The 16,110-nt window shown below is 37.5% G+C and overlaps 1 protein-coding gene across 3 annotated transcripts in view; it reads left to right on the forward strand.

The window, feature by feature from the left end:
- MANBA (mannosidase beta) overlaps positions 1-16,110 on the forward strand; it is a 113,852-nt gene that overhangs the window by 63,865 nt on the left and 33,877 nt on the right. For all 3 annotated transcript variants that reach the window (XM_070614143.1, XM_070614145.1, XM_070614144.1), the window contains exons 11-12: positions 1,146-1,313; positions 13,160-13,378. In XM_070614143.1, the coding sequence (XP_070470244.1) occupies positions 1,146-1,313; positions 13,160-13,378 (387 nt within the window). The remainder of the gene's footprint in view (positions 1-1,145; positions 1,314-13,159; positions 13,379-16,110) is intronic.

The following is a 16,110-nucleotide window of genomic DNA, read 5'->3' on the forward strand; positions in this document are numbered from 1 at the left end:
CTTTTTTCTCCCCCAATTCCCCCAGTATATAGTTGTATATATATATTTTTTTTAAAGATTTTATTTTTTTCCTTTTTCTCCCCAAAGCCCCCCAGTGCATAGTTGTATATTCTTTGTTGTGGGTCCTTCTAGTTGTTGCATGTGGGACGCCGCCCCAGCATGGTCTGATGAGCAGTGCCATGTCCGCGCCCAGGATTCGAACCAACGAAACACCGGGCCGCCTGCAGCGGAGCGTGCAAACTTAACCACTCTGCTACGGGGCCAGCCCCTATAGTTGTATATTTTAGTTGTGGGTCCTTCTAGTTGTGGCATGTGGCACTGTGGTCTGATGAGTGGTGCCATGTCCGTGCCCAGGATCTGAACCAGCGAAACCCTGGGCCACCAAATTGGAGCACACGAACTTAACCACTCGGCCACGGGGCCAGCCCCTCTCCAACACTTCTTCTTTCCTGTCTTGTTAATTATAGCCATTCTGACAGGAGAGGTGATAGCTCATTGTAGTTTTGATTTGCATTTCCCTGATAGCTAATGATGTTGAATGTCTGTTCATGTGCCTGTTGGCCATCTGTAAATCTTCTTTGGAGAAAAGTCTGTTCAGATCTTTTGCCCAATTTCTAATTGAGTTCTTAGTTTTTTTGATGTTGAGATGTACGAGTTCCTTGTGTATTTTGGATATTAATCCCTCATCAGATATATGGTTGGCAAATATTTTCTCCCAGTTGTTAGGTTGTCTTTTCACTTGTTCCTTTCACAGAACTCCAACTTGCTCTTGAGAAACTCACCCCTGTAATATAATGTCTCCTGCCCTTTGAATTTCTTAGAACCTTTTTGTGGAAAGGCAGATAATGATGAGGTTGATATATTTTTCTTTTTCAATAAAAGGGATTATATTTTCTTCAGTTTTCATATAGTAGAGAAGAGGAACCATCTCTTATTAGTATATATAATATCTAGATAAAAAGAATCTCAAGAGATTTCTTAAACTGTATTCCCACAGGTAACATTACCAACCATTTTCTAATGAGTTTTCTGGCGCATAAGAATTTATAGGCAGAAATGAATGGCTATAATTTTGTGAATAATTATAGCTCTGAGTTTCTTCTGTTGAGCATTTGAAAATTATTTTATATTTTCTTAAATTTTAGGCCAGGAGACTGAAATCTCATCCCTCCATCATCACGTGGAGTGGAAATAATGAAAATGAAGCAGCACTGATGATGAATTGGTATGGCATACACATCAGTGACTTGCCTACCTACATCAATGATTATGTGACACTGTATGTGAAAAACATCCGAGAGATCGTCTTGACAGTAAGTAATGATTTTTAGTGGAGTAGAATTTAAGAACCTGTTTTAAAAATGGATCAGTTTGAATATTGTTATAATATATTTTTAAGCCCCCTCTTTTTTTTTGGTGGGGAAGATTGGCCCTGAGCTAACATCTGTTGCCAATCTTCCTCTTTTTTGCTTGAGGAAGTTTGTTGCTGAGCTAACATCCGTGCCAGTCTTCCTCTACTTTGTTTGTGGGGTGCCACCATAGCATGGCTGCTTGAGCCATGTGTAGGTCCTTGCCCGGGATCTGAACTGGTGAACCCCGGGCCACTGAAGCAGAGTGCGTGAACTTAAGCACTACGCCACCAGGTTGTTTACACCCCTTTTTCTAAGGCAAGCTTCAACAATATCATTTTAATGCAGAGTAATCCATTGCGATGCTGCAGCATGTGAAAGCATTCATGCGTGCTGGACTTCTTTGAGAGTTAACTTATTTATGGAACTCACCACACATACACCAACATTATGCTTACAATTACAGGTTCTTGTAGACTCTTTGGAGCTCATCCGTGGATCCCCAAAGGTTGAGAATCTCTACGTTAGATGATTTATTGATATGTCATTTTTTTCCTCTTTAATATATTAACATAGTGAATTTTGTGAATTAATTTTCTAATGGTAAACTAGTCCTAGTGTAAGCTCTATTTAGTTGTAATGCTGTGTTCTTTTATTCTATGCTAGGTTTGATTTGCTAATATTTTAGTTAGAATTTAAAAATTCACGTTTACAAGTGAAATTGGTCTATGATGAGAATTATAAACTCAAATGCCTAGAGGAGCCAAATCTGTTAAAAAAATTGAGTAGAGTAGATGAGGCTCTCAAAGACAGAAGAGATGACTGTGGTAATAGGAGAATGGATGTTGGGCCTCGTCACACTTAGATTCAGCATTAAATAATGCTATCTAAACATAATCATTGGCAAGACAGATGTGACCTATAACACCCAGCTTGTAGCATTTGGTAGGTGTGTCTGTGTTTATGCTCACCTTGTGGAATGAGTTAGGAGGCTTTTTTTTTTTTAAACATCTAGAGATAATTTAAATAAAATAGGTTATTGGTTTTATTGAGACAAATTCACCTGCAAAACAGTCTGGGCTCTGTGCATTTTTAGGGGGCATAGATTTTTTTCCCCTCAATATATTTAATTTCTTCTGTGATTATTTCCAATTTGAGTTTACAACTTCTTCTAGAACTATGGATATTTATGTTTTCTAGGAACATGGCATTTCATCTAGAATTCAAAAGTTACTGTGTAAGTAGACATGACTCTTGTAGAGTGTGTTACCTGGGAACAGCTGTGCAGGCTGAGAGGCCCCAGGATTGTCCATGCAAGGAATGTTTGGGTGTGTAAGTTGCTCCCTTTTGTATGTGTCTGTGTATTTGTGTGTGTATGTCCATTGTGGATATCTGTGGAGTTACCTCTGGAAGCAAATACCCCTGCCAGAAGATTTCCATAAACAGAGAGAAGAGGGGACACAGCTGGCTCAGTTTGTCTATAGGTATTTCATTTGTTTTCTTTCTTATTTTTTCTTTTGTAAGAGCACAGTAGAGAGTCCTTCTTTTTTTGTTTTGACTTCCTTCACCCATTTCATCCATCACCTCATCTCCTGCCTCCAGCAACCACCAATCTGTTTTTTGTATTTATGAGCTTGTTTTTCTTTTTAAATTCCACATATGAGTGAGATCATATGGCATTTGTCTTTGTCTGACTTATTTTACGTAGTGTAATGCCCTCAAGCTCCATCTATGTTGTCACAAATGGCAAGAATTCATTCTTTTCTTTGGCTGAGTAATATTCCATATATATATCTATCTATCACATTTTGTTTATCCAATCATCCATCAGTGGACACTGGGGTTGTTTCCATATCTTGGCTATTGTAAATAATGCTGCAATGAACATGAGGATGCATATATCTTTTTGAGTTAGTATTTTCATTTTCTTTGAATAAATACCCAGAAGTAGGATTGCTGGATCATATGGTACTTCTATTTTTAATTTTTGAGGAACCTCTGTACTGTGTTCTGTAGTGGCTGTACCAGTTTACATTCCCAGCAGTGCACAAGGGTTCCCTTTTCTCCACATCCTTGCCAGCATTTGTTCTCTCTTGTCTTTTTGTTAATAGCCATTCTAAGAGGTGTGAGGTGGTATCTCATTGTGGTTTTGATTTGCGTTTCCCTGATTATTAGTGATGTTGGGCACCTTTTCATGTACCTGTTGCCCATCTCTATGTCTTCTTTGGAAAAATGTCTATTCAGATCCTTTGCCCATTTTTAAATTGGATTGTTTGATTTTTTTACTGTTGAGTTGTATGAGTTCTTTATATGTTTTGGATATTAGCCCCTTATCTGATATGTGATTTGCAAATATTTTCTCCCATTCAGTAGGTTACCTTTTCATTTTGTTGATGGTTTTCTTTGCTGAAGCTTTTTAGTTTGATATAGTCCCACACATTTACTTTTGCTTTTGTTGCCTTTGCTGTTGGTGTCAAATCCAAAATATCATCACCAAGACTGATGTTGAGGAGCTTATCATCTATGTTTTCTTCTAGGGTTTTTATGGTTTCAGGTTTTACATTCAAGTCTTAATCCATTTTGAGTTAATTTTTGTATATGGTATAAGATAGTGGTCTAGTTTCATTCTTTGCATGTGGCTCTCCATTTTTCCCAACTCCATTTATTGACGAGAGTGTCCTTTCCCCATTGCATATTCTTGGCTCCTTTGTCATAAATTAATTGACCATATATGTATGAGTTTACTTTTGGGCTCTCTATTCTGTTCCGTTGATCCATGTATCTGTTTTTATTCCGATGTACTGTTTTGATTACTCTAGCTTTGTAACATAATCTGAAGTCAGGCAGCATGATGCCTCCAGCTTTGTTCTTTTTTTCTTAAGATTGCTTTGGCTCTTCAGGGTCTTTTGTGGTTCCATACAAATTTTAGGATTATTTGTTCTATTTCTGTGAAAAATGACATTGGAATTTTGATAGGGATCACATTGAATCTGTAGACTGAGTTGGGAAGTATGGGCATTTTAACAATGTTAATTCTTCCATTCCATAGCACAAAATATCTTTCCATTTATTTTTGTCTTCTTCAATATCTTATAGTTTTCAGTGTCCAAGTCTTTCACCTTCTTGGTGAAAGTTATTCTTAGGTATTTTGTTCTTTTTGATGCAGTTATAAATGGGATTGTTTTCTTAATTTCTGTTTCTGATTGTTCATTATTAGTGTATAGAAACACAACATATTTCTGTATATTAATTTTGTATCCTACAACTTTAATGAATTCATTTATTAGTTCTAACAGTTTTTTGGTGAAGTCTTTAGGGTTTTCAATATATCAAAATTTTCAACTATTATGATATATGACAGAATAATATCATGTCATCTGCAAATGGTGACAGTTTTACTTCTTTCTTTCCAATTTGGATGCCTTTTATTTCTTTTTCTTGCCTAATTGCTCTGGCTAGGACTTCAAATACTATGTTAAATAAAAGTGGCAAGAGTAGACGTACTTGTCTTGTTCCTGATCTTAGAGGAAAAGCTTTGAGCTTTTCACCTTTGAGTAAATTGTTAGTTGTGGACTTGTCATATATGGCCTTTATTATGTTGAGGTATGTTCCCAGTTTGTTGAGAGTTTTTATCATAAATGGAGGTTGAATTTTGTCAAATGATTTTTTTCTGCATCTATTGAGATGATTGTATGATTTTTGTCCTTCATTTTGTTAATGTGATGTAGCACCTTGATTAATTTGCAGATGTTGAACGATGCTTGCATCCCTGGAATAAGTCCCACTTGATTATGGTTTATGATCCTTTTAATGTATTGTTGAACTTGGTTTGCTGATCTTTTGGTAAGGATTTTTGCATCTATGCTCATCAGGGATATTGGCCTGTAATTTTCTTTTCTTGTGTTGTCCTTGTCTGGTTTTGTTATCAAGGTAATCCTGGCCTTGTAAAATGAGTTTGGAAGTGTTCCCTTCTCTTCAGCTTTTTTGGAAGACTTTGAGAAGTTTGGAGAGTTTGAATGTTGGCTTCAATTCACCAGTGAAGCCATCTGGCCCTGGACTTTTGTTTGTTGGGAGTTTTTTGATTACTTACTTAATTTCCTTGCTAGTAATTAGTTTGTTTAGATTTTGTATTTCTTCATGATTCAGTCTTACAAGGTTGTATGTTTCTAGGAATTTGTCCATTTCTCCTAGATTGCCCAATTTGTTGGCATTAAGTTTTTCATAGTAATCTCTTATGATCATTTGTATTTCTGTATTATCAGTTATAACATCTCCTCTTTCATTTCTGATTTTATTTGAGTCCTCTCTTTTTCTCTTGGTGAGTCTAGATAAAGGTTTGTCAACTTTTTAAATCTTTTCAAAGAACCACTTGTTTTCATTGATCTTTTGTATTGTCTTTTTAGTCTCCATTTCATTTATTTCTGCTCTGATCTTTGTTATTTCCTTTTTTCTACTAACTTTAGGCCTTGTTTGTTCTCCATTTTCTAGTTCCTTGAGGTGTAAAGTTAGGTTGTTTATTTGAGATTTTTCTTGTTTGTTGAGATAGGCATTTATTGCCAGGAACTTCCCTCTTAGAACTGCTTTTGCTGCATTCCATAAGTTTTGGTATGTTACATTTCCATTTTCATTTGTCTCAAGGTGTATTTTTTGATTCTCTCTTTGACCCATTGGTATTCAGTAGCATATTGTTTAATCTCCACATATTTGTGAATTTTCCAGCTTTGTTTTTCTAACTGATTTCTAGTTTCGTACCCTTCTGGTCAAAAGGATGCTTGATATGATTTCAGTCTTCTTAAATTTGTTAAGACTTGTTATGTGGCCTAACATGATCTATCGTGGAGAATATCTCATATGGACTTGAGAAGAATGTGTTTTCTGTTGCTTTTGGATGGAATAGTCTGTATATATCTGTTAAATCCATCTGGTCTAACATGTTGTTTAACGATGATGTTTCCTTGTTGATTTTCTTTCTGGATGATCTATTCCATTGAAGGAAGTAGGGTATTAAAATTCCCTACTATTATTGTATTGCTGTCTATTTCTCCCTTTAAGTCTGTTAATATTTGCTTTATATATTTAGATGCTTCTATGTTGGGCATATAAATATTTACAAAAGTTATATCCTCTTGTTGGATTGACCCCTTTATCATTAGGTAATGCCCTTTCTTGTCTCTCTCCTCCCTTTTTTTTTTGGTGAGGAGATTGGCCTTGAGCTAACATCTGTTGCCAATTTTCCTCTTTTTGCTTGAGGAAGATTGTTGCTGAGCTAACATCTGTGCCAATCTTCCTCTATTTTATGTGTGGGACGCTACCATAGCATGGCTTGATGAGCACTGTGTAGGTCCACACCCAGGATCTGAACCTGTGAACCCTGGGCCGCTGAAGCAGAGCATGTGTACTTAACCACTACACCACTGGACCAGCCCTCTTGTCTCTTTACTTTAAAGTCTGTTTTGTCTGATATAAGCATTGCTACACCAGCTCTTTTGGATTCCATTTGCATGGAATATCTTTTTTCATCCCTTCCTTTCAGTCTGTGATATGCCACTTCTAAAATTATATAATAGCAAATACTAAAGTAGAATTTGATATATATCATATATGAATGAACATGTTGGTATGTGATATAAGGGGCAAAGAGAGAGGAAAGAACTCGTTTCCAACTCCACCTTAGGGCCTTTCGTTTTTGGTGGTTCTCTTTGCATCGCTGTTTGTTTAATAGGCATGTTATACTTGTATTTACTACATGCATACATATTATGTCTTATTGTAAATTTGCTTTTTCTGCAGGGAGAGCAAGCAGCATGTTTGATTTTGCAGTAGTGCCTTCAAAAGATTTAATTTCTTTTTTACCTTTTTTTAAACCAGCTTATTGAGTTATAATTAACTTACAATAAACTACACATATTCAAAGTGTACAATCTGATTATTTTTGAAAGATGTCTATATCCATGGAACTATCACCACCATAAAGATAATAGATATATCCCCCCATTTTTTTTTTTATTGAGGTCATATTGGCTTATAACATTGTGTAAATTATTATATTTTAGTTTTGGTGTAGACTGCTTCATGTTTACCACCTTAGTCTAGTTTTTATCTGTCACCATACGTATGTGCCTTTTTGCTACTTTTGCCCTCTCACCATCTGCTTCTACTCTGGTAACCACTAAACTGTTCTCCTTATCTATGTGTTTGTTTATCTTCCACAAATGAGTGAAATCATATGGTATTTATCTTTGTCTGACTTATTTCACATAGCACAATACCCTCAAGGTCCATCCATGTTGTCGCAAATGGCACAATTTTGTCCTTTTTTTACAGCTGAGTAGTATTCCGTTGTGTGTGTGTGTATAAATATGTGTATATATATATATATATCTTTATCCCTTTTTCCATTGATGGGCACATGGGTCACTTCCATGTCTTGGCTCTTGTGAATAATGCTGTGATGAATGTAGGGGTGCATAAATCTCTTTGAATTGTTGATTTCATGTTCTTTGGATAAATACCCAATAGTGGGATAGCTGCATTATATGGTATTTCTGTTTTTAATGTTTTGAGGAATCTCCATACTATTTTCCATAGTGGCTGCACCAGTTTGCACTCCCACCAACAGTGTATGAGAGTCCCCTTTTCTCCACATCTTCTGTAATACTTGTTATTTCCTGTCTTGTTACTATAGCCATTCTGATGAGTATGAAGTGATATCTCATTGTAGTTTTGATTTGAATTTCCCTAATAATTAGTGATGTTGAACATCTTTTCATGTGCCTGTTGGTCATCTGTATATCTTCTTTGGAAAAATATCTCTTCATAGCCTGTGCCCATTTTTTTGATCAGATTGTTTGGTTTTTTTGTTCTTGAGATGTATGAGTTCTTTATATATTTTGGAAAGTAATCCCTTGTCGGATATGTGATTTGCAAATATTTTCTCCCAGTTGATGGGTTGTCTTTCATTTTATTCATGTGTCCTTTGTCTTGCAGAAGCTTTTTAGTCTGTTGTAGTCCCATTTTTAAATTTTTTCTTTTGCTTCCCTTGCCTGAGTAGACATGATATTCAAAAAGATGCTGCTAAGACTGATGTCAGGGAGTGTACTGCCTATATTTTCTTCTAGGAGTTTTATGGTTTCAGGTCTTACATTCAAGTCCGTAATCCATTTTGAGTTAATTTTTGTGTACAGTGTAAGATAATGGTCTGCTTTCATTCTTTTGCATGGAAGACTTAACTTTTTTAAAAACTTTAATGTTTAACATGTGATTTAATAATCTGATTGTCTTTAAAATTTTCTGTCTGTAATTGGATGTAAATATTTTGGCATATCCTGAAGCAATTTGGAAAGGGATATATTTAAAAGAATACTGTGTGATTTTTGTCACCCAAGTATGCCCAGTTGATGGCACTATTCCATTTATGTGAAGAAACGTCAGTGAAAATTCATGAAAAACATAGGTTCAAATTTTTAGCTTGTCTGATATGCTAAGTCATATGTCATGAAGAATTTTTCTGTTCACAAAATATGATGACATAAGCTTTAATTAATATTTATAGAACATTTATTTTATAATCTTTTTACTCACAGCACTGGTATTATATTTTTCATATCTGATGGATTTAAGAAATGGATTTTAATATCTGAGGATTTTCACTTCATAGCTTAGTGGTTAAGAGCTCATGACTCTAAATCCTGGCTGGGCCACTTACTGTCTGTGTAATCCTGGGCAAGTTACTTAATCTCCATTTTCCCATCCATAAAATTGGGTTAACAATAGGGACTCACTCTTAAGAGTTGTTATGTGGATCAAGTGAAATAATGTATAGAAGGTGTATTATGCAGACTCTGGCACATAGTAGACTTTTAATCAGTGCTAGTTATCATTATCCTTGTTGTTTTCACTCAGCAAGATAGGTCTTCAGATACTTACAAACTTTAATCTCTAATTTTAACCTATATTCTTACACTTAAAAAAAATTAGCTTCTATGTGCCACTTCTTCTCCATCTTTGAAATGGAAATATGGCTCCATCACAAGGGATCTATGTATTTTAAAATAATTTTGTGAACAATAATTGATGTTTGCCAATTTCTTTGAAGATGGACAGGATTAAGTGCTATATAATCATTACTGTTATTAATTCTATCTAGGGATAGGGTATTTGAGGAAAAGGACCATAAATTGATCCATCCACACACTAATTGTGATGATTAGTTTCCTATTCCACTTCATGCTTTTTTAAAACAGTCATTCTCTTGTTTCATCGTATGGTGTCTCTTGATCCAAATAAGCATTTAAGGTCATGACCTAAAAAGTGGTCATCTGTGAGATTTGAGACTGAAAATCAGGCCTCAAGAGGAAATGATACAAAAATGGAAAGAAATTGTAGTGCATCATCGGGCTGGATATTTTTAGGTAGAGACTCATTAGTAACTTTACTAACTGACTCAGCTTACCAAATCGTTCAAGGAACTGGAGGAATGGAAGGAAATCAATCAAGCTTTATTGATTAAGACAATTGATTGGCCTTCTCCAATATTACTTCAAAGCCATTATAACAGAATCTTGTTTAAAATTGAAGACTGTCTATAATCTTACCATGCTTTTTGATGTTTTAAAATTCAGCCAACATCTGCTGAGCACCTCTTACCAGGAGCAAAACCTCATTCCCAAGACTGTGTGGAAACTGTTGTCCTCATGGAGCTTGTGGTCTGCTTTCAGGGGAAATGTGGAAAGAATTACCACTTCTACAGGGCAGACTGAGAGAAGTGCTATAAAAAATGTAGTTCCAATATGTTGGCACATATGTGGAAGAACCATTGATTTTAACTGGAAGGGTTTAGGAAGGCTTTCAAGTAAAAGATGACAGTCAAACCAAGCCTTAAAGGTGGAGTAGAATTTGAGGCAAAGGATTGTTCAGTAGATATCTTAGGCCATGAAAACAATGTGAGTAAAGGTAAAAAGATGTGTATGTATAGGAAATAGCAAGCAGTGCCCAATGGCTGAAGCAAAGGACTACTGGACTGGTGAGTGAGAATCAAAGACAGAAAAGGCAGTTTGGAAACAAATCTTCAAAGGACTTTGAATTATGTCATGGAGTTGGGTTTTGTTAAGTAGACAGTGGGAAGCTAATGGACATTTTGGGGGAGGAGAGGAAGTTTATTTGACCCAAGTTCTGGAAGGTACCTTTACTAGCAAAGGACTGGGGAGGGGAGAGATTCTAGGCAAGGAAACCAGTTATAATGATGAAGAATTCCAAGTTATGAGAATATTATGTACCAGACATTGATATGTTAATTATGATTATTATATTAATTAATATGATTATTATACTAACATATTAATGATATAGGTGCTTTATAGAATTCACTTGTTTAATTTTTACAACTACCCCAAAGTGTAAGTAGTATAATCTTTGTTGTAGAGTTTAGACATTGGAGGGTTAGAAAGATTAATTACTCAGGGTCTTGTAGGTCATAGGTGGAGTCCAGTGGAGTGGGGCTGGGAATAAGGTGTTGGAAAAAAATATTTGAATTCCTAGTGACTGAATATGGGAGTTAAGAGAGAAAGAGAGAAGGAGAAATTGAAGATGACTCCTATTTGGGTAGCATTAATCAAGATAGGAAGCACAGTCAGATAAGTTTGGGATTAGTAAATGTTGAATTCTACTTCGAAAGGCTGGATTTGACATGTTGGCAGGACAAGCCAGGAGGAAATGTGGAGCTGGTTATTGGGAATAGAAGTGTGGAGGTGAAAGTAGTGTGGGAGTAATCAGAGTGTCGGCGAGAGGTGAGCCTTGTGAGAGGGTGTAGAACAAGGAGAAGCTGACGAGAGAGCAGTGTCCCTCTGAGAATGGAGAGGAGAGCTGGAGAAGGAGGATCAGAAAGGTTTGGGGAAGCCGGAACATGAAAGAGTCGTGGACTAGCAGCCAAGGTGGAGAGACCTTCAGAAATAGTGGGTGGAAACCGGGCATATACTGCACCAGAGAGGGGAGGGGGTGGGGACTTTCGCTTTATTTGGTAAGTAGAGGTCCATGGGTAGTTTTTAAAAAACAGGAACAATTTCAGTGGAGTGGAATGATCAAGAGCTGAATGTCAGAGACTGAGAATCTGATGGACTGCCAGGGACCAAGGGAATTTTTTATTAGGATGAGGGGAGTCCTTAAGCTGAAGGAAAACAGCAGTGGAGAGATTTTCTTAAAAAAAGTGGAGGATAGTTTATTGGCTCTTGTTCCAAAGTGAAATGAAAAGAGATCAGAAGACAGATAGTCTGGCAAAGGAAAGGAGTAAGGATTTTTTGTTCTATGGCAGAAGAGAAACAAGAAAAAAATAGATGGATGTATCAAGAAAAAGTGAGACTTTAATAGAGAAAAGTTGAGAAAGTTATTTTCTGATAATCTGTGTCTCAGGCCTTCTTTACTATGTTGCGTGTTCCGCAGAGCCATGGGCTCCTCCCTCAGACATTCGTCACACTTCCAGTGACTCGTTCAGCATCTGGTTTCACCGCAGAGCTCAGTCTGCTCTGAAGAGCTGGTCAGCAGGTCAGTCTTGTTCTGCTGAGCGTCCAGTTCGTGGAAAGAACTGCATGCCTGGCGCGTGGGCAACGCTCAGAAGAGACTGGATGTGTCAGTACTTGATGGTGTCCTAGACTTTCTCTCTCTCTGCAGTGTTGAAAAATGCCTGACATACAGTAAACACTTGACAGATACTTGCTAAATGAATGAGTCTTCTCAGTGAAATAGGAAATGAGTTCATTTATTGAGATGATGACAACTGAAACAATTTGGAGTTCTACCTGTGTGCTAGGCACTACATTAAGTACTTATATGCTAGCTGCTGTAACAAATAACTACAGTTTCAGTGATTTACACAAAGTTTCTTTCGTACTCACTAACACTATAAAATGGCTGCTCATGGTGGACAGGCAGCTCTCCTCTGTTCAGAGACTGAGGCTCCTTCCGTCTTCCAGCTCCACCATCTCCTAGGCCGTCGCCTACAAATGGGAGAAGAAGATGAGAATGAGGCATGTGGCCTCACAGAGATGCAACGAGGTTAGGAAGGCACTTGCTAGGGAGCTGTGTGTTAATGGAAATGGGAACATGAGATTTGGTGGACTCTTAGTCGTCTCTTCCACACACGAGTTCCCATTTACAGTAACCCTATGAAGGAGGCACTGTTATTATCCCCACTTTATAGATAAGACTACTGAGGCTTAGACCTGTCTAGAAACAATCATTTCTGAGCTGAGATTTAAACTCAGGTCCATCTGACTCAGTAGGCTCTGTTCTTATCCTTTAGACCTGTGTTTCTCAAGTGGAGGTCGTTTTGTCCCCAAGGGACAGGAGACATTTGGCAATGTCTGTAGACATTTTGGGGGGGGGGGGAGGTACACTGACATCTAGTGGGTAGAGTCCAGGGATGCTGCTAAAAATCCTAGAATGCATAGAACCACCCCCCGCCCCCAAACATGTACATACAAAGCAAAAAGTTATCAGGCGCCAAATGTCAATAGTGGCAAGGTTGAGAAATTCTGCAGTAGGCTGCACTCCGCCCATGATGGTAAAGATGTCATGGAAGGAAAGGAGGAGTGGCTGCTGCCAGGACTCAGCAGAGTGCTAGTTATGAAAGGATATAAACGACTAGTGAATAGCAGAAAGGTGCTGGTGGTATTGGATGCGGAAGAAGGTAAATGGTTCTATTATTTTTCTATCAGCTACTTGGCATTTCTGGGACTTGATAGTATTTTTAAAGAAGTAAGTGATCTGTACTTTACTGGGTGAAAATATCCTTTAAACCATTTTGTTTCTGAACTCAGGCAGACAAGACTCGTCCTTTTATCACGTCCAGTCCTACAAATGGGGCCGAATCCGTGGCAGAAGGCTGGGTCTCTCACAACCCTTATGACAAGCATTTTGGTGACGTACATTTTTACGACTATATCAGTGATTGCTGGAATTGGAAAATTTTCCCCAAAGCTCGATTTGTGTCTGAATATGGATATCAGTCCTGGCCTTCCTTCAGTACATTAGAAAAGGTAAGCCATCTTTGATTTCCCAATGATTCAGAACAGTAGACTATGGGCATATGCCACTTCCTCAACTGTGGTTCAGCAAGTCAAACGAAATCTACTTATTTAAATGAAAGTTTAGAAAGAAGATGATAGAAGAGAACTTTATTTTCTTTAACCTTTGGGGAACTAAACTTGTAGTCATCATTTTTGGGATTATAACTTTTTTATATTGCTTTTAATTATGTTCCTTTAGGAGCATTTAAAAATTAAACAGGAGCCAGTGGTTGCTTAAGCCTGACTTAGTATCACACACGAAAATAACTCTCACTTGCTACTTTCTGTATATCTTACAACTGCTTTATCATTTACGGATATTTAGAACTGGATAGTTTGCTACAGTAAGAAAAACGACTGTGATAAATAAACCTTTGTTGAGTGTTTTGTGTCCCATAACTCCTTTTCTCTCTTCCTCCTTCTCGCTCTCCTCCTCCTCCTTCGTGTTGGTGTATTTGCTTCTCAGTATGGCATTTCACGTTCTTTATTCCTAAAGATTTGGTTTCATACATGGATTTGGTTTCAGAGTTTTATTTGTGCTTTTCTGTAACAGCTTTCTTGAGATAAAGTTCACTGACCATATAATGTACCCACTTTGTGTGTACAGTCAGTATATTTGCAGAGTCGTGCAGCTATCACCATGATCGAAGTTTAGAACGTTTTCGTCACCCCGAAGAAACTCTATACCCCTTAGCAGTCCCTCCCCACTCTCTCTATCCCGCCTACCCCTGCTCTAGGTGCTACTAATCTGCTTTGTGTGTTGATATATTTGCCTGTTCTGCATATTTCATATAATTGGAATCATAAAATATGTGATCTTTTGAGACTGGCTTCTTTCATTCAGCATGAAGTTGTCAAGGTCCATCCATGTTGCATCGTGTATGAGTGTGTCATTCTTTTTCATTGCTGAATAATATTCTACTTTATGGGTATATGGCTTTTGTTTATCATTCATCAGTTGATGTACATTCGTGTTATACCCCCTTTTTGACTAGCATGAATAATGCTGCCATGAACATTTGCATACGTGTTTTTGTGTGAACATATGCTTTCAATTCTGTTAAGTATATATCTAGGAGTAGAGTTGCTGGGTCATATGGTAACTGCTTAACATTCTGAGGAACTGGCAGACTATTTTCTATAGTGGCTGCACTGTTTTACATTCCCACCAGCAATGTATGAGGGTTGCAGTTTCTCCACATCCTCACCAACACTTGTTATTTCCCATTTTTGGTATTTTTTTACATTTCCCTGGAAATTTGCATTTCTTTGATGGCTAAACACGTTGAACACCTTTTCGTGTGCTTGTCCACCATTTGTATTTCTTTGGAGAAATGTCTATTCAAATCCTTTGCCCATTTTTTGACTCAGTTATTTGTCTTTTTATTATTGGGTTGTAAGAGTTGTTTCTATACATATTCTGGATATGTTTTTTATCAGATATATGATTCGCAAATATTTTCTCCCAATTTGTGGGGTGTCTTTTTAGTTACCTGATAGTGTCATTTAAAGCACAAAAATTTTTAATTTTGATGAAGTCCTTCTTATCAATCTTCTCTTTGATCTCTTGTGCTTTTATGGTTGTATCCAAGAAACCATTGCCTCACCTAAGATCACAAAGCTTTACTCCAGTGTTGTATTCTAGCTTAGCTCTTACATTTGGGTCTGTGATCTATGTTTTTTTAATTTATTTTTTTAATTGCAGTAACATTGGATTATAACATTATATAGCTTTCAGATGTATATTGTAATATGTTTTGAATTCTGTGTAGATTCATCATGTTCACCACCCAAAAACTAATTATAGTCCATCCCCTGACATGGGAGCCTAATCACCCCTTTTGCCCTCCCCCCTTCCCCTATCGTAACCACCAATCCAATCTCCATTGCTATGTGTTTGTTTGTTGTTTTTATCTTCTACTTATGAGTGAGATCATACAGTATTCGACTTTCTCCCTCTGACTTATTTCACTTAGCATAATACCCTCAAGGACCATCCATGTTGTCGCAGATGGCCAGATTTTATCATTTCTTATGGCTGAGCAGTATTCCATTGTGTATATACACCATATCTTCTTTTTATTTATTTATTTATTTTTTCTGCTTTTTCTCCCCGAATCCCCCAGTACATAGTTGTATATTTTAGTTGTGGGTCCCTCTAGTTGTGGCATGTGGGATGCCACCTCAACGTGGCCTGATGAGCAGTGCCATGTCCACGCCCAGGATCCAAACCAGCAAAACCCTGGGCTGCTGAAGCAGAGTACGCAAACTCAACCACTTGGCCATGGGGCCGGCCCCTGTTTTCTTCTTTTTCTATTTTTTTTTTTTTTTTGAGGAAGATTAGCCCTGAGCTAACTGCTGCTGATCCTCCTCTTTTCGCTCAGGAAGACTAGCCCTCAGCTAATATCCATGCCCATCTTCCTCTGCTTTATATGTAGAATGCCTACCACAGCATGGCTTGCCAAGCGATCCCATGTCTGCACCTGTGATCTGAACTGGTGAACCACAGGCCGCCGAAGCGGAACCTACACACTTAACTGCTGCGCCACCGGGCTGGCCCCTATGCCACATCTTCTTTATCCGTTCGTCCCTTGATGGGCACCTAGGTTGCTTCCAAGTCTTGGCTATTGTGAATAATGCTGCAGTGAACATTGGGGTGCATGTATCTTTACGCATTTGTGTTTTTAAGTTCTTTGGATAAA

Source organism: Equus przewalskii, chromosome 3 (assembly GCF_037783145.1).
Source record: "Equus przewalskii isolate Varuska chromosome 3, EquPr2, whole genome shotgun sequence".
NCBI lineage: Eukaryota > Metazoa > Chordata > Mammalia > Perissodactyla > Equidae > Equus > Equus przewalskii.